At 43.2% G+C, this 23877-nt stretch overlaps 1 protein-coding gene across 1 annotated transcript in view; it reads left to right on the plus strand.

The window, feature by feature from the left end:
- The first annotated feature begins 292 nt into the window (after positions 1-292).
- Positions 293-23877, plus strand: part of DDC (dopa decarboxylase) — a 65221-nt gene continuing 41636 nt past the window's right edge. The window contains exons 1-5 of the mRNA XM_056857243.1: positions 293-340; positions 7909-8128; positions 11943-12056; positions 14177-14296; positions 18675-18809. Coding sequence (XP_056713221.1) covers positions 7928-8128; positions 11943-12056; positions 14177-14296; positions 18675-18809 — 570 coding nt within the window. The 5' untranslated portion in view covers positions 293-340; positions 7909-7927. The remainder of the gene's footprint in view (positions 341-7908; positions 8129-11942; positions 12057-14176; positions 14297-18674; positions 18810-23877) is intronic.

Raw genomic sequence — 23877 nt, forward strand, 5'->3', positions numbered from 1 at the left:
AAGAAAAAATGTATTTCAGGCTTCCACGGCGATAAAAGGCTGTTGATAGATTGGGGGTGAAGGCTGCATTTCGCTGGGAACAAATATTCCACTGTTTTTAGAAGTGGGTTTTTGGGGGAGAGTGGAACCGTGGTTTCTTTCTGGGTTTTTAAAAAACGGTGTGTGTGTGAATGGATAGGGGGAGCATGACGTGCAGAATGTTAAAATGCAAAGCCCTGCCCTCTGATTGGTTCCCGGGAAATGGATACTCTTTATATCGACAGCAATTGCATCCTCTGTGCTTTGTCGAAGAAAGCAAGAGTGGAAAAAGACAGAGAGACAGGAAGGCATCGCAACAACAGTAAGAGAAGTCTCGATGTTCTCAGTTTCATGATCATAGAAATATTGTACTAATGCAACAGTTTGTTACACTGTCCTAGGACTTTACTAAAATATTCAGCAGGTAGCAAAATTCCTGTTCATGTTTGTCATAATTTTTAGTTTGGGTCTCCTTCTTTGTGTCTTTTAACAGATATGCAAATGCATGTTCGAGGACGCATAACAGAACAAAATGAACTTGAAACATTCTCGTCCTATATATACTATATGAAACTATTACTAAAATAGACACAACTTCAGTGTGTTATTTTGGGCATCTGGATGGCAATGTTGGCTGCATATAGGCAAAACATTTATATGTAATACTGTTCATCTGGCTACAGCAGCCCTGGAAATTAAATACAGAGTTAAAACAGACATGTAATTGTGTGTTCTGTGTCTCCAGTAATAAAATATCCTGTTTATATAAGACCTGAAAGACATGTCCTATGGAAACATACACTGAATATGTGATCCATCCAAAGAAGCCGTTAAGATGGCATAATGAAACTTTAAAGTTTAAGCTAGGTATCAGTAAACCAACCGAACTTGTAGTACCATCCGAAGCAGAGTTACACCCCTCTAAGTCCATTGAATTCAACGTCGTTAGAAGGGTATAACTCTGCTGAGTTACGAAAAGCCATTTTCCTTTTAAATGTATTTTTATTATTTGAATAAAAATAATGAATATGACCGTATACTGCAGTTATGCTGGATTACAAGAAGTAAAAATATTGCATATGATTGAATGTTAGCTTCAAATTTGTTATGCTGACGCATAATAAAATCCATTTAAAAATAAATGTATCTGAATATTTTTCTTCAGAAATCACTCAGTCCAGAATCATTTTTCCAGTCTCTTAGATTTTCCATAAGAAGTAATATTTCGATCTGATGTTGATTGTAAGCAAGTAATTAGATCAAGGTGATCATAAATACTCCCAAAGTGCTAATTTTAGGTTGGAGAGAATACCTGTCACCTGTAAGTTATTTCCAAAATCTCTTTCACAATATGGAATGTCCATAATATAGAGGAAAAATCAGCACTGCATACATAGCATCCCTAAAGGTTATCCTACAGCTTTATAAACACATAATGGTCTTCGATGTTAGGAGCAACTTTAAAAGTTTCTTTTCAAATTAACGTTATTTAGATGTCTATTTCCTTTTTACCATATACAGGAGATAGGTGGCCCCATAACAGTTAGTTAACAAGTTAAACTCTGCTATATGAAATTGCAACCAAAGTATATATGATTCCCCAACCCAAGATCTTTAATTTCAATTGATCTTAGCACTTTAAATTGTTTTCAAGGGGGAATGCGTATGTGCTTAAATCTTTGCTATTGACATCAACGGGGCTCTTAAAAAGTGTTTAATTTCAGTTGCAACATGATGTCAATTTTTAATTCCTATATTATTGTTGTTGTTGTTTAAGTTGATCATTCTGTATAGCTCTTTTAATGTGCAAATGGATTTCATATGTAACACTGGCCAAAATAACAAATTTATGAAGGAAAAAAATACGCCCCAAAGGATAGCATGTTGAGTGGATCTAGTTTAAGGTTTTCAGCCTTTGTGAAGCATTAATTTCTCTAGCATAGGTGTGGGTGTTGAAGATGAATGCTAATGGTATCTTGCATTGAACTGACATTTAAAAAACATTTCTAGCTAGTTCTAATAATTGGAGTGTGGCTGCCAGACAGTTCGACTAAGCCTTCATATAACAGAGGTTGGAGGTCTATCCTGCCATATTTATACATACACTCAGTTTGGGTTAGAGATTTTGTGCATATTACAATGTTTTATCCAGAGATAACATTCATACAAAAAACTTTGCTTTCTCTGAGATGTGCAGTTTGGCATGGGTAAGGTAATTTTACCCCCGTTCAGTGCAGGGTTGCCAGCTCCAGCTTGGGAAATACCTGGAGATTTTGGGGGTGGAGCCTGAAGAGGGTGGGGTTTAGGGAGGGGAGGGACTTCACTGGGGTATAATGCCATAGAGTCTACCTTCCAAAGCGGCCACTTTCTCCAGGTGAACTGATCTCTGTTGCCTGGAGATCAGTTGTAATAGCAGATCTCCAGCCACCACCTGGAGGCTGGCAACCCTAGATCTCTTCCCCTCCCCAAACCCTTCCCTTCCCAACCCCCCAAACCTTCCCAGCAACATTTGTGCATGCACAAACACCACAAAAAATAGGGTTGCCAGGTTGCTCAGACTGGCGGGCAATTACCCGCCAATCCTTTGCCCAGCTCAGAAGTGGGGTACACGTGTATGCGCAGCTGCGCCATTGCGATCACATCACTTGCGGTTTACACCTGGAAGTGCCACATTGCAATGGGCCTTTTACCACTCCGACTCCCAGTTTAAGTGGTAAAAGGCCTGTTGCGATACAGCACTTCCGGGTGTAAACCGTAAGTGATACAATTGCGCTTGCTCTGGTCCGACCTTCCGGGGCAACAGAAAACAACTTGGCACCATCCTCTATATGACAGTTCTTCAAGTACTTGAAGAAGTACTTCGTTAATGTATGAGTAAGTTAGAAAATTGTGTTTATATATATATTATGGCTAGCTACCTTTCCAGGATCTTTTTGTCAGAAAGGCACAGTTTTTGTAAACAACAACAACCCATCAAACAAACAAACAAACAAACAAACAAACATCTTCCATTTGTGAACCATAGGACAATTTCCCCTTCCATTAACAAGGTGGGGCTTGTGTTGACATTTTGAATATTCAGTAAACTTTTTTAGCCTTTCCAATTGGTCTGCTTTTTGCTAATGATATCATACTATGTCATCGGATCACAAGGGAACACACTAAAACCTAGATGGGGGACATTTATTTGCATCCTCCCCAGAGTATGAAGGGGGTGGGGAGGAGATGCATGTATTCCTTGCAGCAAGATCTGAATTCTCACATGCACATTCTTACGCATTTCACTAGGGGACAGGGAATATACACATCTCCACCAAAAGCACAAGAGGGCAAGTGAGCCAGTTATGTTTTCCCCCATTGCTGCTTCTGTCTCATACAAAGACATCCTCAGGTGGGCCGACAGGGCAGCCCTAAGCAGAATCACATCCTTTTAAGGCCATTTAAGTCATGACATCCTTCTATGTTAGGGTTGCTAAAACTGCTCCAGCAAATGCTGGGAGATTTTGGGGGTGGTGCCTGAGGAGGGTGGAATTGGGTGGGGGTGCCATCACTTCCTATGTGCCCCTCTAGGAATTCTCCCAAGTACTATGATATTGGCTGTAGAGATTGGGAAAATTCCTGGAGTGGCACCAAGAGGTGCCATCACTTCTGTGGGATGGGGGGGGGGGAGGAGTTGTTGCTGGCCCTAAAGACCATAGATAATGGAAAAAATTCCTAGAGCATCACTATTGATGCCATTCTCCCCATGTTAGTCATCATGATATGATTAAACACCACACAATATTATAGAAAGATGTACTCAGTGTGTGGTTCAATCCCAACTTCACATCAAGCCACGATTAAAGATGCCTAGCAACATTTGGTGTAATGGCTAGGGTTCCCAGCTCTGTACTGGCAAATGCTGGGAGATTTTTGAGGTGCTGTCTGAGGAGGGTAGACTATCAGGAGGAAGTGATGTCACTTCTGGGTGGTGCTCTAGAACAGGGGTGTCGAACTCAACTGTTATGAGGGCCGAATATGACATAAATGTCCCTTGGTAGGGCCAGGCCATGCCTTGCCTGCTCAGATCGAGAGTGGGGGGGTGGCTGCCTCGGCTGCCTTGCGGGCCGGATAAGAGCTCTGAAGGGGCCGGATTCAGCCCGTGGGCCTTATGTTTGACACCCCTGATTGATAGGGTTGCCAGGTCCCTTTTCGCCACCGGCGGGAGATTTTTGGGGTGGAGCCTGAGGAGGGCGGGATTTGGGGAGGGGAGGGACTTCCATAGAGTTCAATGGCCAAAGCTGAGCTACTTGGGAACTGTAATCATATTGCGCATGCGGTCCTCTTGTCTTTCTCCTCACCATGTCTTATTTTAATCAATGTGTATCTTCCTTTTTTTGATAATGACAACTTTTTAGATACCAGCTGGTTAAATTTGTCTAATTTTGTTTCTGATATTGTCCATAAACACCCTGAGATTCCTGTGTTTCTTTTGGGTGATTTTAATGCAAGAATTGGTTCCAACCCTTTGTTTTGGGCTTCTACTCTAGGTCTGATTGACTCTGAACCTTTACCCCCGAAGCTAGATTTCCCCCGCTACTCACAGGATACACGCTCTAATAATGTGGGGTACAAACTAATTGAGTTCTGTATTGCTCAGAATTTGTTAACTCTTAATGGCTTGATACAATTTCTATCCTCTCATTTTTTCACATTTAACTCCCGTCAAGGGAAAAGTGTGATCGACTATTGTATTTGCCATCCCTGTTTTTTATCCCTTGTTAAATCTGTTATTGTTGATTTCTGCCCGGAAAGTGATCACTCTCCGCTTTTGCTTTCCTTGGGCCATTTACATAAAAATGCTTATTCTCAAGAACCACTAGTTGATTCACAGTCATATATGATTCTTAAAAAAATCAAGTGGTCTGAATTCTTGACGGAATCTTTTTCCTCTCTTCTCTCTTCTTTTTTTTTAATAAATATTTATTAATTTTTATAACACAAAACAAAAACAAAACAAATACAATGAAATTAACATAAAAATACAAAAAGAAAATACAAAATACAGAAGGGTATTTATATATTGTTGAAGGCTTTCATGGTCAGAGTTCATTGGTTCTTGTAGGTTATCCGGGCTGTGTGACCGTGGTCTTGGTTTTTTCTTTCCTGACGTTTCGCCAGCAGCTGTGGCAGGCATCTTCAGAGGACCACGGTATTTATACACCTTAATTATTACATTCATGGTTACTAAATTATAAAATCCAAAAAGATACCCCTTCACCCTCCACCCACCTGAAAAGTGACCCTTCACCCGACTTCTGAAGAAGTATCTAAACAGTATTTATAATACTTATTAACACATCAATATAAAGTTATTAAAACTAGTTTCTATAACTCGCTAATTTATACTGTAAAGTCCATTTTTGCCAATTTATCCCAATATGAGGTGGCCTTAGACCATGTTTTTTTAAATTCTTCCATATCCTTTCCATGTAGGAATTCCGTTAATTTGGCCATCCTCATATACATCCATAATTTCTCTCTCCAGTCAATAATTGAAGGTTTATTCACTTGCTTCCAAACTTTAGCTATCACAATTCTTGCAGCAGCAAAACTATATTGGCAGATAACCCTATCATTATTACTCATATTTTTTGGTGGAATTCCCAATAAACAGAATACTGACTTCCTTTTTACTCTACCATTAATCAGATTACTCGTTTCTCTCAGTACTTTTTCCCAAAAGCTTTTAATTTTTTTGCATAACCACCATACATGCATATATTCCGGATTCGGGGGCGAATGCCTCGGCAGCGCGCTCCGCACTTCGGGCTTCAAAGTGGCTGGGGGGAGTAAGGAATCTGCCCCCCCAACAATTCCAACGCGGCTCCCCTTGGAGAAGAGGGGAAGCTGATCGGGGTGCCGGCGCGCATCTCGTCCAAGGTGCGTTCACTGCCTCGGAAGCGGCGGTGAATGCCCGGACGGGTGAGCGGAGGAGCCGGCGCCATTTACACTCTCTTCTCTATTCTGAGACACTTCTTACTCAGAAAAGTATGATTTTGAATTTGATTCTCACTCTGAGATACTTTTGTCATTTGCCCAGACTGAGCTGCTTTGCTCTTCACTGGCAGAGCCTGTACGGACCGGCTCTCCCAAGCAATGTCCATGGTTTGACAAAGAGTGCTTAGAACTTAAAAGACAACTCAGAGTTTTGTTTAACGATCTTTGTTTTGATACACCTTATGACAGACTAGGTAGTTTTTTTCCTTTAAAAAGCAATTTTAAGATTTAGTTACGAGGAAGAAGAAAGCCTATTTCCATCATTTATGGTCTCAGATGCTTCCTTCTCTTAAATCTCAGGATAGTAAGACTTTTTGGAGGACGATTGTAAATTCATCCAAAAACAATTCCCTATTTGAAGCTGATATAACCCCTCAAATTTGGGTGGACAATTTTTCCAAACTTTTAAATTCATATAGCAATGATGCACCCTCTCCTGAAATAATTATACCCCCTCACATCCCCAGATGGCCTCCCATTAGAGAGGAGGAAATTATTGACTTGATAGGTAGTTTGAAATCTTGTAAAGCCCCTGGCCCTGACGGTCTTTCTGCAGAAGTTTTTAAGGAGTTTATTGACTGGTGGGCTCCTGTTCTTGCCAAACTTTTTACATCTATTGATTTATATGGCATTTTGCCAGATTCATGGCTAAATTCAATAATAATTCCACTCTACAAGAAAGGGGATCCTAAAATACCAGACAACTGTCGCCCTATTAGTCTCTTATCCGTAACTGGCAAACTATATGCAAAACATCTAGAAAACATTACCCAGCGCTTGCGCAGCTGGGTAAAGGACAAGAATATTGGACCTGAACAGATTGGATTCTCTAAAAATAAATCAACCTTGGACCATTGTTTAACTTTACTAACCCTGGCTGAGAAGTATATGAAAATTGGCACGAAGAAACTTTACATTGCCTTTATTGATTTAAAAAGTGCATTTGATTCAGTTATAAGAGACAAACTTTCGGCTAAGTTGAGCAATCTAGGAATAGATCAGCGCCTTTTAATCCTTTTGAGGAAACTTCACATTGGTACTTCGTGCCGGGTCAAATTTTCTTCAAATGGTTTTCTTACTGACAAAATCCCATCCAACAAGGGTATAAAACATGGGTGTGTTCTTGCCCACTTCTTTTTAATTTATTTATTTCTGATCTGCCTGGAGCATTGGAGTCTGTGTATGGCCACCCTCCCAAATTAGGTGGCAGAGCAGTGCCTTGCCTTCTATACGCAGATGATACGGCAATTCTATCTTTTACCAAAGTTGGCCTTCAGCATTATTTGATGGCCTTTGAGGAATACTGCAACCTTAATGAGCTCAAAATTAATTATTCCAAGTCCAATGTTATGGTTTTTAACAGTTCTAAACTATGTTGAATGGTTGGAAACTCCAGTTGTTATTTGGTTTCTAATTTTTGGTTAGTGCCAATTATAACTTTGTGTGATGTCTGAATTGAATGTCTGGGGCCTGTGAAGAAGCTGAAACAACAAAGCAATTTGGAATTGATTTATTTAATTACTTGTATGCTGCCTTTCCATTAAAAATGGGGGGGGGGAAGCCAACACAAAACACAACCAATGCCACTGCATGGAAGCTCCTTTCGCCAGCAGCTGTACAGCAATGTGCCACATGGCTCCAGTGATTTTCTCCCTGGCACTGCAAACCATGAAAACAAGTTCTTCTGAATCAACATGGCAACCCACCACACATGCATTATGAATAAGGCTCCATTTTGAGCAGTTCTGCTATCGTTGGTTCTTGGTCAGCGTATCACAGGCTTTGCATGTGAGGAAAACAGTCCTATTTTCAGATGTGTTCTTTCCAACCCCCCTCCCCCACTCTCTCAAGGTCAATCTGAAATCTGGAGATGGATACTGCAGAGTTCCGAAAAAGAGGAAAAGAGATGGTGGATTATATTGCAGATTACCTTGAGCACATAGAGAAGAGGCAGGTGTATCCTGATGTAGAGCCAGGATATTTGAGGCCACTCATCCCAGATTGTGCTCCTGAAGAACCTGAAAGATTTGAAGTTATCCTCCAAGATGTTGAAAGAGTCATCATGCCAGGGGTAAGAACTAGAGATAAGCTTTGAAGAATATGCATTTATTTTAAACTTGATGTAATTCTTATCAGCACTGATTCGGCTATAAGGGAATAGCTAATTCTGTTCTCATCTACTTCTAAATTTGTATAAATGGCCATTGCATAGAACCCCTTCACATTTGGAATTTTAGGTTGAAGAGTCAGTGTACTGGCTAAATATTTGGACTTGGATATCCATCACGACCATACACAGGAAGAGCCACCTGCATGGGACTCGAATCAGAGTTCCACCGGTATTAAAACAATTAATCAGCTTTCTTTGCAATATGCTCTTTCTCTTTGTTTCATCAAGCAAATAGCCTACAGGAGGGTGGCAATTTAACTTGATTAATCCTCGGTTTAAGTATAGGATTAATCAAGCTCTGATGGTAAGCACTCTCCCCCACTTCTGACTCATTCACAAAGCCATTGTGAATCATATGAGTCTATGGTCAGTCTGTGGTCCTCCATAGACTCTTCCTGGGTTTCTTGTCATAGCTGCCCTCCCACCTTTTCAGATAAGCATCAGGTCTACAAGAGTGCCAACTCCCTCAAAAAGAACCGAATACATCCCAAATATTATTAGTCATAATTTGTGGAATTTGCTTTGCACTGTAGGCTTCGAATAGGAATGGGCCGCACACGTATCTTTCATGTCTCAGGGGAGATTTTTCTCACGATATTGGTGACTGGTATCACTTTTTCTTCACACATAGTTTAACATCATTTTTTAAAAAGAAAAATCAGTCTTTTCCTGTTCAGGTCAAAACTATTGCAAAATCTTACCATTTATTGATGCACAGAGACAGGTTGTTCCTCGTTTTAATTAGACTGTTGTCAAGGGAGTGACCTCTTGCTAAAAATGATCTAACTCAGGGGTGTGGAACTCATTTGTTACGAGGGCCGGATATGACATCAATGTCACTTGGATGGGCCGGGCCATGCCTCGCCTGCTCAGATCGAGAGTGGGGGTGTGTGGCTACCTCGGCTGCCTTGCGGGCCGGATAAGAGCTCTGAAGGGGCCGGATTCAGCCCGTGGGCCTTGTTTGACACCCCTGATTGATAGGGTTGCCAGGTCCCTTTTCGCCACCGGCGGGAGATTTTTGGGGTGGAGCCTGAGGAGGGCGGGATTTGGGGAGGGGAGGGACTTCCATAGAGTTCAATGGCCAAAGCGGCCATTTTTCTCCAGGTGATCTGACCTCTGTCAGCTGGAGATCAGTGGTAATAGCAGGAGATCTGCTACTACCTGGCAGTTGGCAACGCTACTGACTGAACCTGTCATTGGCTGTTTTCTAATTTGCTGGTTTTGGGCAAAGTGATAAGGTGGGCAGTAGCCGAGCACGCTCTATAGGGTTGCCAACCTCTAGGTACTAGCTGGAGATATCCCACTATTACAACTGATCTCCAGCCAATAGATACCAGTTCACCTGGAGAAAATGGCCGCTTTGGCAATTGGACTCTATGGCATTGAAGTCCTTCCCCTCCCCAAACCCCGCCAGCCTCCACCCCAAAAACCTCCCGCCGGTGCCAAAGAGGGACCTGGCAACCCTAACGCTCTGGGATGATCCACCTGTTCTGGATGCATTTCAGTCTGGCATTAGCCCTTGTTTCGGAACAGAGACAGCTGTCATGTGAATGATTTCTGTTTACAGATGGATAAGGGTAACACATCCGTGTTGGTCTGGATTAATTTGTGGCCTTTAATGCTGTAGGACTACGAGAAATAAAGGCCAACAAAATGGAGTCATTTTCAACACTCTGAGTGTTTTGGGGGCGGAGCCTGAGGAGGGCGGGGTTTGGGGAGTGGAGGGACTTCAGTGCCATAGAGTCCAATTGCCAAAGTGGCCATTTTCTCCAGGTGAACTGATCTCTATCAGCTGGAGATCCGTTGTAATGAAGTGCCCTGGTTGTCTTATAGAGTCCAATGAAGACAACTAGGAGGAGGTTAACAGTTCTTTATTTAGCTAAACACAGACCTGGAGGTGAAATAACCCACAAATCAGATGCAGAGTTACTCACCCGAGAAACAAAGGAAAGTCAGTATCATTTATGCAGTCCCATGGCTGCTGACAAGCAGATTGATACACAAAAGCACCAATGCAAATTAGATTCATATATACAACCATTTGCATGTCCTATGAGCGTGGTCTTAAGGCGTTCACTTAGTGAGTGCCTGATCTTGTGAGCTTGGTAACCAGAAACTACATTCCTGAAGATGAACGTAATTCAGAGCTCTCTCCTGGTGAGAGGCCGTACCAGGCACAGAGAGCATGATTTGTTGGTTCATGGCTCCCGGATGCCAACTTCCCAAAGCTTCCATGTGTGTGCGTATGAATACATAGTGTTCTAAACCAACCCTTAAATCTGGGCATTACAGTAATAGCAACCCTATGTACCATCCAGTTCCATCTTTCCTTAATTCCAGAAAGAAGGCCTGTCTGTATTCTGGGTTGTTGCCTAGATGCTGTGTGGTCAGATGGCTATGGGGGAACAAGCTAAAACTGAATCCAGAAACCATGAAGGTGATGCTGGCTGATAAGGCAGATGGGACCCTGTTTAGATTAGGTCTTCGATGGGCTGTGTTAAGAGCTGTTGTGTGCTTGTGTGTGTGTGTGTGGCGGGGTCTGTTTGGACCCGACCTTTTGTTAGAAGGGCAGGTTGGAACTGTTGGGCGGGAAACAAATTGAAACAAACAAACAAACAAACAAACATATCCTTTACCATCTACTTTTGGCCCTAGATTGTATCTCATTCTGGACTCAGCCAGTCTGGCCAGGCTGATCACCATGACCATAACTAGGGTTGCCAACCTCCAGGTATTAGCTGGAGATCTCCTGCTATTACAGCTGATCTCCAGCTGATAGAGATCAGGTCCCCTGGAGAAAATGGCTGCTTTGGCAATTGGACTCTATGGCATTGAAGTCCCTCCCCTCCCTAAACCCCGCCCTCCTCAGGCTCCGCCCCAAAAACCTCCTGCCAGTAGTGAAGAGGAACCTGGCAACCCTAACCATAACCTCACGGCTAGATTACTATAAAGGTCTCTATGTGGGACTGCCTTACAGATGATTTGGAAACTGCACTTAGAACAGAATGCAGAAGTCTGTTATCAGTATCAAACTGTTCTGTGCATTTGGTGTCTGTTTAGGAGAATTTGCATTGGTGTTTATTCTGGCATTTATATCCAATGTGGTCTTGTTTATGAGTCAGAACCTTTTACCATTCGATCTGCATCCGTTCTTGGATATTTTAATTTAGTATTTAACAAGCTTTAACAATTATAATATTTCTTTAGCTAACTGGCTTGGGTTTAAACGGCGGCCAACCTGGGCAGTACTGGAGCCCACCTAATTCCATAATTGCCTCTGCAGGTGTGGTCCTGCTGACGATTTTGTGCTGCTACAGCAACATTAATTCCCAGGAATGGGCATGTTCTGCTGAAATTGCATAATAGGTTTCTGTTTAGACCCATGCTCATAAGAGATGGAGAGCATGCAGAGTGTTTAGAGTTGCCAATCTCCAGGCGGAGCCTAGAGTTGTCTACATTGCAGAGATCATTTTCCCTGGAGGAAATGGACTTTTCAGAGGGCCGACTCCATGGCATCACTTCCCTTCAAGGGTCCTTCTCCTCTCCAAACCTGAGTTTCCCAAGGCACCACCACCAAATCTGCAGGAATTTCCCATAAAGTGGGAGGTGGCAACTGTCAAGTGTGTTTCATAGGGTTTGGGTTTTATATTTTTTGCTCTGCCAAATATGGAACCCCCGGGTCCTCACAAATGCTCCCTTTTCTTCATTGCTGCAGGTCACCCACTGGCACAGCCCCTACTTCTTTGCTTATTTCCCTACAGCGAGCTCTTTTCCAGCTCTTCTAGCAGACATGCTCTCTGGGGGCATAGGATGCATTGGCTTTTCTTGGGTAAGTTCCTCATTGGCCTGCAGCAGGGCAGATCGAGCCAGGCAAGGGGCTGTTTAGGAATGGTGTGTTTGAGGCGGTGGCTATAGTGCAAGTTTGAGCCAGGACACATTTTTTTTTTAAAGAAAATTGGTTTCTAGTTGACAGGATACATCTGATGACCAGGTTCTGGGAGGCTTTTGGTGTGTGTCCAAAGATAAGCCTGACAACGGGGTCAGTTTGGGAGTTCAAAAATGCATGTGAGGGACCTCAAGATAAAAACACGTTATAATTTTTGTTTGGGCTGGCTGTAGCGTTTCCAGCTGCAGGGAGAGGTTCACACAACTGAATCCACATGCCAAAATTACTCACATATAGAAAACAAAATCACATTTTACTAGGTGAGTCCTCTCACACAGGTCTTTTATGCATGGCTGTTTCTCTCACCATCACCCTTCTGACGACTTCGGGTCTTTGTGTTGGTTGTGCATGCCGTTTCCGACTGTCAGAGGTCGCCTCGCTCTCCCCCTGTGTTTCCCTGTGTTTTCAAATTCGAGATAAAACAGGTCTCTGAAAATGTGGGCAAAATGCAGGGAAACACAGGGGGAGAGTGAGGCGACCTCTGACGGTCGGAAACGGTATGCATAATCACCACAAAGACCCGAAGGTGTCAGAGGGGTGAGGGCGAGTAAAACAGCCATGCATGAAAGACCATATTCTGAAATGGTAGAGCCCAGGTTTAACTTCATCACCTCAACTGAGGCCAGAGATAGTGTGTTGGGGAATCCCCAAGCAGAATATAACAACAACTACATCAACAACAAAATTAACAGAATCTGTACCTTCAACCAGCCACTGAGTCCAGCTGTTGCTCTTTATCACTATCAAGGGAACTTCTGTCTAGCACATTTTAATCCACTCTTTCTCCAAGTGACCTAGGCTGCCATACAAGGTATTCCTGCAGTCATTTTATCCTCACAACAACCCTATGAGGTAGGTTAGATTAAAAAAACAACGGAACAGACTAAGAAACGATTACTTAAGAAGTTCTTAATACCAGGGGTCCATAAATTGTACCTGTTGGCTTTGCAGTGAACCATTTTTTCCCTATGAACTAGGTTTAAGATCTGATCCCATCGCAATATTATTGTAGCAGTAAGATAATTTATAAACAATTTGGAATTTCAATTGTGTTGATAAAAGAAAAGTAATTCTTTTAAAAAAATATTTTGTGAATAGGGGCTTGTGTGCATCACTATACAGGTTGAGTATCCCTTATCTGGACATCCCATATCCGGACTGATCCAAAAACAGGACCCTTTGAGCCGGCATGCAGGCAGATCCATGTTGCCTGCTTTCAAGGTTTCCTCTCACCTAAAAAAATAAAATACAGTGTCCACTGCATCGTAGGTGGAGACTGTAAGCCTACCGTTGTTTGTTTGTCGTTGCTCTTGTTTAACAGCTGATAACAGGTATTCTGGTGAGATAGTTACACCTTTGCTTTCTGATAGTTCAATGTACACAGCATTATTAAAAAATATTATTTAAAATTACATTCAGGCTATGTGTATAAAGTGCATATAAAACATAAATGAATTTGGGACCCATCCCCAAGATTATGTATATTATGTATATGCATATATGTATATGCAATAATTCCAAAATATTCCATTATACAAAAAGATCCAAAATATGGACCACTTCTGGTCCCAAGCAGTCCAGATAAGGGATACTCAACCTGTATAACCGTGGTGGGCAGACCTCCGGTTCTGTTTTGGTTTTCACTTCTTATTTGGGGTGGGTAGGGTGTTAACTAGTTTATTTGCGATGTAGAATGGTATGGGATAGCCTAATCTCACCAGATCTTGGAAGCTAAGTGGGGACTGTACTTGGATGTGGGACCACCAAGAAAGACTGCAGAGGAAGGCCATGGCAAACCACCCCTGCTTCTCACTTGCTGGGGTCGCCAGGAGTTGGTTGTGACTTGATGGCACCAACATATGTATAGCTGGTCTATTTAAATGGCAGATCTCCATCATTTTTAAGGGTGGGATGCACTAGGAAGCCGGTGGCTACCATCATTTGGGTGTGTATAATTCTTTTTTTATATTTCAGCTCTTTTCTGCTGTCTTTTTCCTTTCTAGGCATCCAGCCCAGCATGCACAGAACTGGAAACAGTGATGTTGGATTGGCTAGGAAAGATGATCAATCTGCCAACACAGTTTTTGGCTGGAAAGGATGGAGAGGGAGGTGGGGTGATCCAGGTAGGCTAGAACAAAGAGAATATATAGTTGTGAACATTTTGTGTTCTTAGTTATCGTTGTATATTCTGCTCATACCAGATAGAAAGCGTTGTGTGTGTTCATAATCAGCAGAATCACTTAGTGCATGTAGTAAGGACAAACAGTTCCTCAGATGCTTGCACAAGACATGTATTTATCAACAGGAGCTTAACTAAAGATAGGAAAAGAAAGGCTAATGTGTTACTAAAACGAGTGGCTCGGTTCAAACATCGTGCGAATTCATTGTAAATAGGGTTGCCAGCTCTAAGTTGGGAAATACCTGGAGATTTGGGGAATGGAGCCTGAGGAGGGCGGGGTTTAGCTAGGGAAAGGACTTCAATGCCATAGAGTCCAATTGCCAAAGCAGCCATTTGCTCCAGAGGAACTGATCTCTGTCGCCTGGAGATCAGTTGTAATAACAGGAAATATCCTGTCACCACGTGGAGTTTGGCAATCCTAATTGTAAAAGAAGCTTAAATTAAAAAAAAAAACTGGAACAACTGAAGCACCACCTTATGTCAGAAAGACTTGTTTTCACCTTTGGTGTTGAAGTAGCTGTTTCCTTCATCTGGGATAGTACCAATTTTGTGCTAATGACAATAGGAAATTGTGTCTGTTTGCCTGCTGGAAATATTGCCCTTTTCAATTCTTATATCCTCCATAATTTTGGAAGACACCAATAATTGCTCTGTTTAGGGACTGGAGGATGAGGGGAGGTGACTGTGCTGGTGGTAGAAATGAAACAATTTGCCGTGTTGTTCCTCTCGCCTCCCGCTTTTAACCATAAAGATAAAATCATGTACGGACACGAACGAGATGGGCTTTCTATTAGACTGCCAGTCATTCCTGGATTGGACCCAATTAATATTGCGGCAGTGGCCTGTGGAAATTGGTTCTTAATTACCTCTGAAAGGCAAAATCGATATGAGGCCCTTTATTGCCAATTCAAAAGTGACATTTGAAACTTCTTTTAAAAAAATGAAAGACATTTTTCAGCTTGAGGCTGTGGTAGATGCAAGGAGCTGTTCTCACCAATAACTTCTGCCAGCTCTTGGTGCCGCCTTGCCATGGTAACCTTTGTTTGCTTGCAGTGAAGAGGAAAGGATCATAGCCAGTTCACTTAGCATACGTGTTCTAAAAACCAACTTTCTCATCAGAGTTTTCAATATATGCACCTCAGGGTTTTGGGGGGTGTTTTTTGTTCTTTATTATTTTATTTTATTTGAAATAAATCACATTAAAGCACCTGAGTCCTGTGGATTTCAATGGGAAATACTTATCCAAGTGCTTAATTCACAAACGAAGAGGAATTTCACAGTGCTTTACTTTGGCTGAATTGCGCCTTTAATTTACCAAGTGATGTATACAATGCCGGTCTGTCCATCTTCTTCTCTGGAAGGAGCCTCCACATTTGCAGATGACCGGCTCTCTAAATCAGAGCACTGATAATTTGTAAGATTTATTTTGGGGTACATGACTGAGTGCATGCACACAGATGCTATTAGACCGCATGAACTAGCAAGGTTAGTTTGTATGTGTTTGATGCATGTATTACACTGTGGTTGTCATAGTTTCTAATTTTATAATCCAGTTTTTATGCATTTTTTAAATTGTGCAAACCACCTGGAGTCTCAGTTGGGTTGCCAGCAACAGGTTGGAAAATGCCTGGAGATTTTGGGGGTGGAGCCCGAGGAGGGTGGGGTTTAGAGAGAGGAGGGACTTCAATGCCATAGAGTCCAATTGCCAAAGTGGCCCTTTTCTCCAGGGGAACTGATCTTTGTCACCTGGAGATCAACTGTAATAGTGGGAGATCTCCAGCCACCACCTGGAGGTTGTTGGAGAAGGCAGCACGTGGCTCAATAGTAAAACTAAAGTAAACCCAAATTGGGATATATGTATGAAAAGAACTGCAAGGGTGATTAATTCTAAACCAAAACAATATTAATACACCAACATCAAATAATTAGCATACATCAAATAATGCACAGGAGCTTGAGGGAGGTCATATAATCTGTGTTGGAATGCACACGGACACCTCAAACTACAAACAAGGCGAATAAGGATATAATGTATACAATGTTACAATGTATAAGCCTCAAACAAACTGAAATAAATGGATACAGTAAAGAAAAGTTGAAACAAGCCTCACCAGGCTTATATACAATGTATTTAAAGGTGGAAACAAAAGCCTCACCGGGCTGTTATTATAAAGAACAAATGAAATAATTGGTGCAAAAGCTCAAAGTCATAGTCCATAATTCAACACAAAGAAAACCTGAGCCGGTGGATGAACAGGTGGGTACAGAGCAAGGACGCGTTTTGAAATCCTTCATCAGCTTGCCGACCACGTAATGGATTAAAGGAACCACCATTCATTCACTGAAGTTGCAATGAATCTAAATATAATAAACAGAGGCTTGTAGTAAAGAAATTACTATACTAGCTTAAAAAACAATGATGACCAAGTGGAATGCCAACGCTTACCCACTGCTTTGTAAATTATTTTTCTCTTCCAAGAGGGAGACTCATATTGAGAACATTCCTGGAACATAATAAGGCTAGTTGTTATAAGATAAAATCCAAGGAAGTACATGTGTGCAGCACTATGCCACTGAAAGCACTTACCCTAAGAGAGAAGAAAGGAAAATATGTATGGGATGATCTGTCGTTGCCAAGAGGTCTGGAGGCAAATGCTGAGAACCAAGTTGAAATAGGAACAGGTGTGGGCTGGATGTTGAGATAGAACACTGTGTTAAAGGGACAGGGGCTGTAAGAAACTGTAAAGAACTATAAGAAACAAGAGAGATCAAATTCAGTATTAAGGCCACTGGGGGCTAGAGTTTTGAAGAGAAAGATGAAGCGTCTCTCTTGACAGTTGAGAATCTTTTTTACATCTTGAGCCTGAAAGGGGTTTGGCCGATATTGCCACAAGACAAAAGAACTTGATGTCACGGTCAGTATGACCGTGGCTAAGAAAATGGCTGATGATGGGCACATCTAAAGTAGCACGATGTCCGCCAATGCGCAAACGGACCTGGCGGAGTTCTTTTCATACATATATCCCAATTTGGGTTTACTTTAGTTTTACTATTGAGCCACGTGCTGCCTTCTCCAACAGTCACCACCTGGAGGTTGGCAACCCAGAGTCTCAGTGAGAAAGATGATAAATGAAATAAATAAATAATGGGACATAAAAGAGATGGCATTTACAAAATGGAAGTAGCAAAAAGTACCTCTTCAGTGATGTATTTCCCATATCCCCGTTTGGAGCAGGGTTGCCAACCATCATTTGGAGCCTGGAGATGGAGGAGAGGGGTATTCATAGCTACTAGTTAAAATGGATACTAGTCATGATGCATACTTATTCTCTCCAGGATCAGAGGAGCATGCCGAATATATTAAGTGCTGTGGAACACAGGCAGGATGGTGCTGCTGCAGTTGTCTTGTTTGGGGGCTTCCTAGAGGCATCTGGTTGGCCACTGTGGGAACAGACTGCTGGACTTGATGGGCCTTGGTATGATCCAGCATGGCCTTTCTTATGTTCTTATGTTTCTTAGGAGATCTCCCAGAATTACAAGTGATCTCCAGACTACAGGGATCTGTTCCCCTGGAGAAAATGGCTCCTTTGGAGGGTGGACAATGACATTATACCCCTCTGAGGTTCCTCCCTTCCCCAAACCCCACCCTTCCAAGGCTCCACCCCCATATCTCCAGGAATTTCCCAACCCTGAGCTGGCAATCCTAGAAGGGGGCCACATGGTTCTAAAATGGTCCTAAATCTTTGTCCTATTCTCGTCAGTGCAATGGATAAGCTTTATTGGTTCTTGTAGGTTATCCTGGTTGTGTAACCGTGGTCTTGGAATTTTCTTTCCTGACGTTTCGCCAGCAACTGTGGCAGGCATCTTCAGAGTAATAACACTGAAGGACAGTGTCTCTCAGTGTCAAGGGTGTAGGAAGAGTAATATATAGTCAGAAAGGGTTGGGTTTGAGCTGAGTATTGTCCTGCAAAAGTATTGTCCTGTAAGTATCAAGATAATGTGCTAATGATACTTACAGGACAATACTTTTGCAGGACAATACTCAGCTCAAACCCAACCCTTTCTGACTATATATTACTCTTCCTACACCCTTGACACTGAGAGACACTGTCCTTCAGTGTTATTACTCTGAAGATGCCTGCCACAGTTGCTGGCGAAACGTCAGGAAAGAAAATTCCAAGACCACGGTTACACAACCCGGATAACCTACAAGAACCAATGAACTCTGACCGTGAAAGCCTTCGACGATAAGCTTTATGTTTGGAGACATTTTCCATTGGATTATGGCCTATGCTGCTGAACCTGTCTCTTCTTCACCACAGAGCACAGCCAGTGAGGCTACCTTGGTCGCACTACTTGCAGCTAGAACCAAAGCAATCCATCGAGTCCAGTCAGAAAACAGAGGACTGACTCAGGGAGAAATCGTTGGCCGTTTGGTGGCTTATACATCTGATCAAGTGAGTTCTGCTGCTTGTTGGAGTATGGATTTGGGGTGGGGACCAGTATCATGCCAGTATGCAACGTCACTTCCAGCAAAAAAGTTGTCACATTATGGGGGACACTCTAGGATTCACAAAAACTCTATGGTTAAACCACACACCCCATTTTTGCTGCCATTTTTCCCACTGGCCTTTCAGGCACCAGTGGGCTGTGACGGGGATTGCTGGGAGGTCTCCCACCATAGTAGGAGACCTGGGAAACCTACTATCAAAGCCAAAGGTCAGCACACACCCATTACCCTCTCTTGCTAAATTAAAATCATTTTATTCTCTGGAGCTGAAATAATATGGCCTTTGCGTTATATTGTTGCCTGCCTTTCTTGCTGCTCCTTATTTTACTGGCTTCTCTCAGTGTGTGTGTTTAGCTTAATTGTTTTAATTTTCTCTCTGAGTCTAACCTACCTCACAGGATTGTTGGGATGAAAAAAAGGAGCATAAGAGAACTATTGGTGCTGCGTTGAGCTCATTGAGGGGAGTGTGGGATAAAACTGTAATAATTAGATACCCCTTCATTTCCATTATATGCACACCTTTCTATTCTGCTTCTTCTCAGCTAGGGTTGCCAGGTCCCTTTGCCACTGGCGGGAGGTTTTTAGGGCAGAGCCTGAGGAGGGCAGGGTTTGGGGAGAGGAGGGACTTTGATGCCATAGAGTCCAATTGCCAAAGCGGCCATTTTCTCCAGGTGAACTGATCTCTATTGGCTGGATATCAGTTGTAATAGCAGATCTTCAGCTAGTGGCTGGAGGTTGGCAACCCTAGCACAACTATATGGCTACATGCTGGGCAACTGGCCCTTAAACTTATCAGGAAAATTCCAGGTGGGCTGTTGTCCTGGAGGGTGCCTGGCAACTAGGAACAAATGAAGCCAGCTGGCCTGTGTGGTATAAACAAGGTCACAGGGTCTACTCAGCCCAGTTTAGGCTGAGATCAGTTGTAATATCAGGAGATCTCCAGCTAGTACCTGTCAGTTAGCAGCCCTATTCTCATCTGATACTCTATCAACCCTATGCCCTTTCTTACCCGTTTCCCCTCTCACACATTCTAAAAGTATGAAGCAGCTAGGGTAGGCTTGCCATTTGCCCTCCTGTTCCAGGCAAAAACCTGCTCTCAGCCCCAATACCCCACCCTTGAGAACTTGAGTAGAGGCAGAAGAAATGGCCGAAACATGGCCACCATAGAAACCCTCCAGAAATTTCCCTGTGTCTGTATGGTCATGACCATAGAGACGAGGGGAAATCCCCAGAACATCACCTGGAAGTGCTGTCACATCCTCCCCAGGCACCAACCTCAAAATCTCCTTGCATTTGCCAAGGCAATGCTGGCAACCCTACGCAAGTGTAAGTGGGAACCTTCTGGCCCCTAAAAGACTAGCAAAATGGGATTCTAGCATAAGCTTGTGTGGACTAGGGTCCTATTCTTCAGACTTTATGAGTGAATCCTCATTTTGTGTGGACAGTCTTTGAGTTGGCCCAGGAAAAGAGTTGCATTTACCTGTACCTGCTGTCCATTGAAGTCTTCTGTGCAGACACACATGGTGCCTGGGCCTGCTCTCAGGCCTGCCGCTGGACTGCACCAGCTTAGTTTAGTGGTTAAGAGTGGTGGTTTGGAGCAGTGGACTCTCATCTGGAGAACCGGTTTGATTTTCCCCCTCCTCCACATGAGCAGTGGATGCTAATCTGGTGAACTGGGTTGGTTTCCCCACTCCTACACATGAAGCCCGCTGGGAGACCTTGGGCTAGTCACACTCTCTCAGCCCCACCTACTTCACAGGGTGTCTGTTATGGGGAGGGGAAGGGAAGGAGATTGTAAGCCCTGGTTTGATTCCTACTTAAGTGGTAGAGAAAGTCGGCATATAAAAACCAACTCTTCTTGTTCTTCTAGCTAAGTTTCTACAGAGGGGACTGCTCCTCCCCCAGTTCCTAGTGAGGGATTCTCGCTCAAACTGACACATGCCTGGGGGCGGAGCGTCCCCCTCCCTCAGTTCCTTTCTTGCCGCCACCATGACTTGTTGTTTTACAGCGTGCTCAGCACTGCAGATAGGAAAAATTTTCTTTGGATTGTCATTGAGAATTCTACCGATCGCTTGTTCATGAATTGGGTTGAGGTGAGCTGGTTCGGCCACCCTCCTATTGCCCCTGTTTTTCTGACTCAGCCAACGATACCTACCCGCTCGTGGGAGGATGACTTCCCAGGGTGCTACATCGTCTGAATTGCTAGAGAGCCACAGCTTCGAAGACCACATTTAAAAAATGTGAGAAGTGCTCCACTAAAATGACCCAAACAGACAAGCACCAGCTTTGTCTAACATGTCTAATAATTTGTCTAATAAGAACTTCTCTTGCACCTTTGCAAGACAGTCCTGTGTCCAAGATGCTAAGAAGCTGTCCATAAGTTTTGACCACTGTGCTTTATCCAAGTCAGTTCTCTGGACGAACATTGGATCGATGCGTTCTTTACTCTGTATTCAATGGTCTAATTAACGTGCTAAAAGGAGATGACATTTCAAAAATTAGCATCTCCCCATAGCCTGATGTTTGTCAGTGCAATGTTATCCACATGGGGTAGGGCTTGTTTTTGGCAACACTGGGCAGCAAGAAACATGTCCGCAGGCGCCGGTACCATTTTATCAAGCATTGTTTTATGTAAACTGGCCTCATTTTGTATCAAAGCAATCCTACTTCCTTCAATAGGATTAGCATTTAGCAGCCACCCTTGCACACAAAATCTCAGCAGGGATGGGATCAGAATTTTTTTTGAACTTAAACCAAGGCAAACATGACCTTGCCCTTTTACCTTTTCGACATAGAAAAATACTAACCCTAGCTGATGAAGCCCATGACTGTGGCTTCCTCCAACAAAGCTGACATTTTATTATTTAAATGTCAGTGAGACAGCAGAAGTGTTTCTTTTGTTGGTTGTTTTTGAAATCTTTTAAAAGCCCCCACCCCCCGGTTTTGCAGCATTTGCTGGCACGCTTTCCTCTTTCTGAACCTTTTAAAATTCAAAATATTTTGAATCTTTGCAGTGAGTGTAAATCAACTGCTTAACAGCACAGATCATTAACACAAGACGCAGGTCAATACCAGCCAGGTAGTACTTTCCCCTTCATTTGAAACTCGGAACCAAATAGGAAATCTTGATCAGGGAATAGGGTTGCCAGGCCCAGAAACCAGCAGGAAAAATGGGGGAGGACTTTGGTGACGGTGTGACATCACTTACAGGGGAACCCCCCCCCCAGAAGTGACATCACACCTCTCGAGGAATTGCCAGTAAAATCATAGAGTTTTCAGAGATGCATAGACACAGGTTTTCCCCAGAAGCGATGTCATGCCATTGGCCCAGTGACCAGATTTTTAAAACTCTTCTCCTGCTGCCTCTCTGAACAGTGGCAGGAAGCAAAAGGCAGGGCAGGGAATCCCCCACACTCAAACTGGCAACCTGTATCAGGGACATATATTGGACCCAGAGCTGCCAAGCCTCCTGTTGTACCATAGAGTTTCTGGCAATTCCTAGAGTTATTTTTTGTCACTTCTGGGTAACTCTGGAATTACCCCTTTCCAAAACATAAAATCAGGCTCTTCGGGGAAGGCCAAGCCTATCAGGGTTGCCAGGTCCAATTGCCAAAGTGGCCATTTTCTCCAGGTGAACTGATCTCTATTGGCTGGAGATCAGTTGTACTAGCAGGAGATCTCCAGCTAGAACCTGGAGGTTGACAACCCTAATTATTACTGTATTGGTTTGTCTCACAAGCCCTTTTAAATTCTTGTTTGATGTATGAAAGATGGGGGAGGGGGAGATAACACATGCAGTAATGCAGAAAGGTAATTTGGGGCCTAGAGCAAAACAGACTTGGGAACCATCTCCTGCAAACGCCCCCCCATGCGGAACATTGATAACAAGGCATATTTCCTCTGGATTATTGACATGATAAATGTGTTCTGTATTTTAGCATACAGTAGTTCATGAGGATAAATTCGTGAGTCCACCGTGGTGGACTGGTTAAGAACGGTGGACTCTAACCTGGCGAACCGGGTTGGTTTCCCCACTCCTACACATGAAGCCAGCTGGGTGACCTTGGGCTAGTCACAGTTCTCTCCGAACTCTCTCAGCCCCACTTACCTCACAAAGTGTCTGATGTGGGGAGAGGAAGGGAAGGAGATTGCAAGCCAGTTTGATTCTCCTTAAAAGGTAGAGAAAGTTGGCATATAAAAACCAACCCTCCTCCTCCTCCTCCTTCATCAACATGAATCTCCTAGGCAAGCCAACTGGCTTACAATTTGACTCTGTAAGCCTTCTGCCCTGAACATCAAAGTTAGACCAATTAAATCTTGTTTGCCTACTAACCTTAGACAATATGAACCAATACATTGGGGTGGGAGAGCAGGCTCAGCCTTGTGAGACAGCAAGGCCATTGGAGCCTAACCTGAAGGTTGGAATAGAGCCTTTGTGTGCCACAACTTAGGGTTGCCAGGTCCTTCTTCGCCACTGGCAGGAGGATTTTGGGGTGGAGCCTGAGGAGGGTGGGGTTTCAGGAGGGGAGGGACTTCAATGCCATAGAGTCCAATTGCCAAAGCAGCCATTTTCTCCAGGTTAATTGATCTCTATTGGCTGGAGATCAGTTGTAATAGCAGGAGATCTCCAGCTAGTACCTGGAGGTTGGCAACCCTAGCACAAAATTACTATCCCCAGATGGGCTTGCATGTGTTATAAATGTCCAGTATTGGTACAAAAGCCTGTAAGAGTATATGTAGTAGTGAATCTTCTTATTTTCAGATGTCCTTCAGCCAGGTACAAGAGAAAAAGCAGGTTCCAAATGTCAAGAAAAGAAGGGGAGACGGCCGTTTCCCATTCTTCCTCAGTCCCTCTTCAATTCAATACATGACTGTACAAAGTCTCCTCTCAATTTATAACTGGAACCACCTCTAGTATAATCCAATTTTCATTACTTCCATTAGTAGATACCTGAGGTATCCCCCTGGGAACTGGTCTGACTTTCCTAATAACCGGTCTGACTTTCCAAAATTGG

This window comes from Euleptes europaea, chromosome 11, assembly GCF_029931775.1.
Source record: "Euleptes europaea isolate rEulEur1 chromosome 11, rEulEur1.hap1, whole genome shotgun sequence".
NCBI lineage: Eukaryota > Metazoa > Chordata > Lepidosauria > Squamata > Sphaerodactylidae > Euleptes > Euleptes europaea.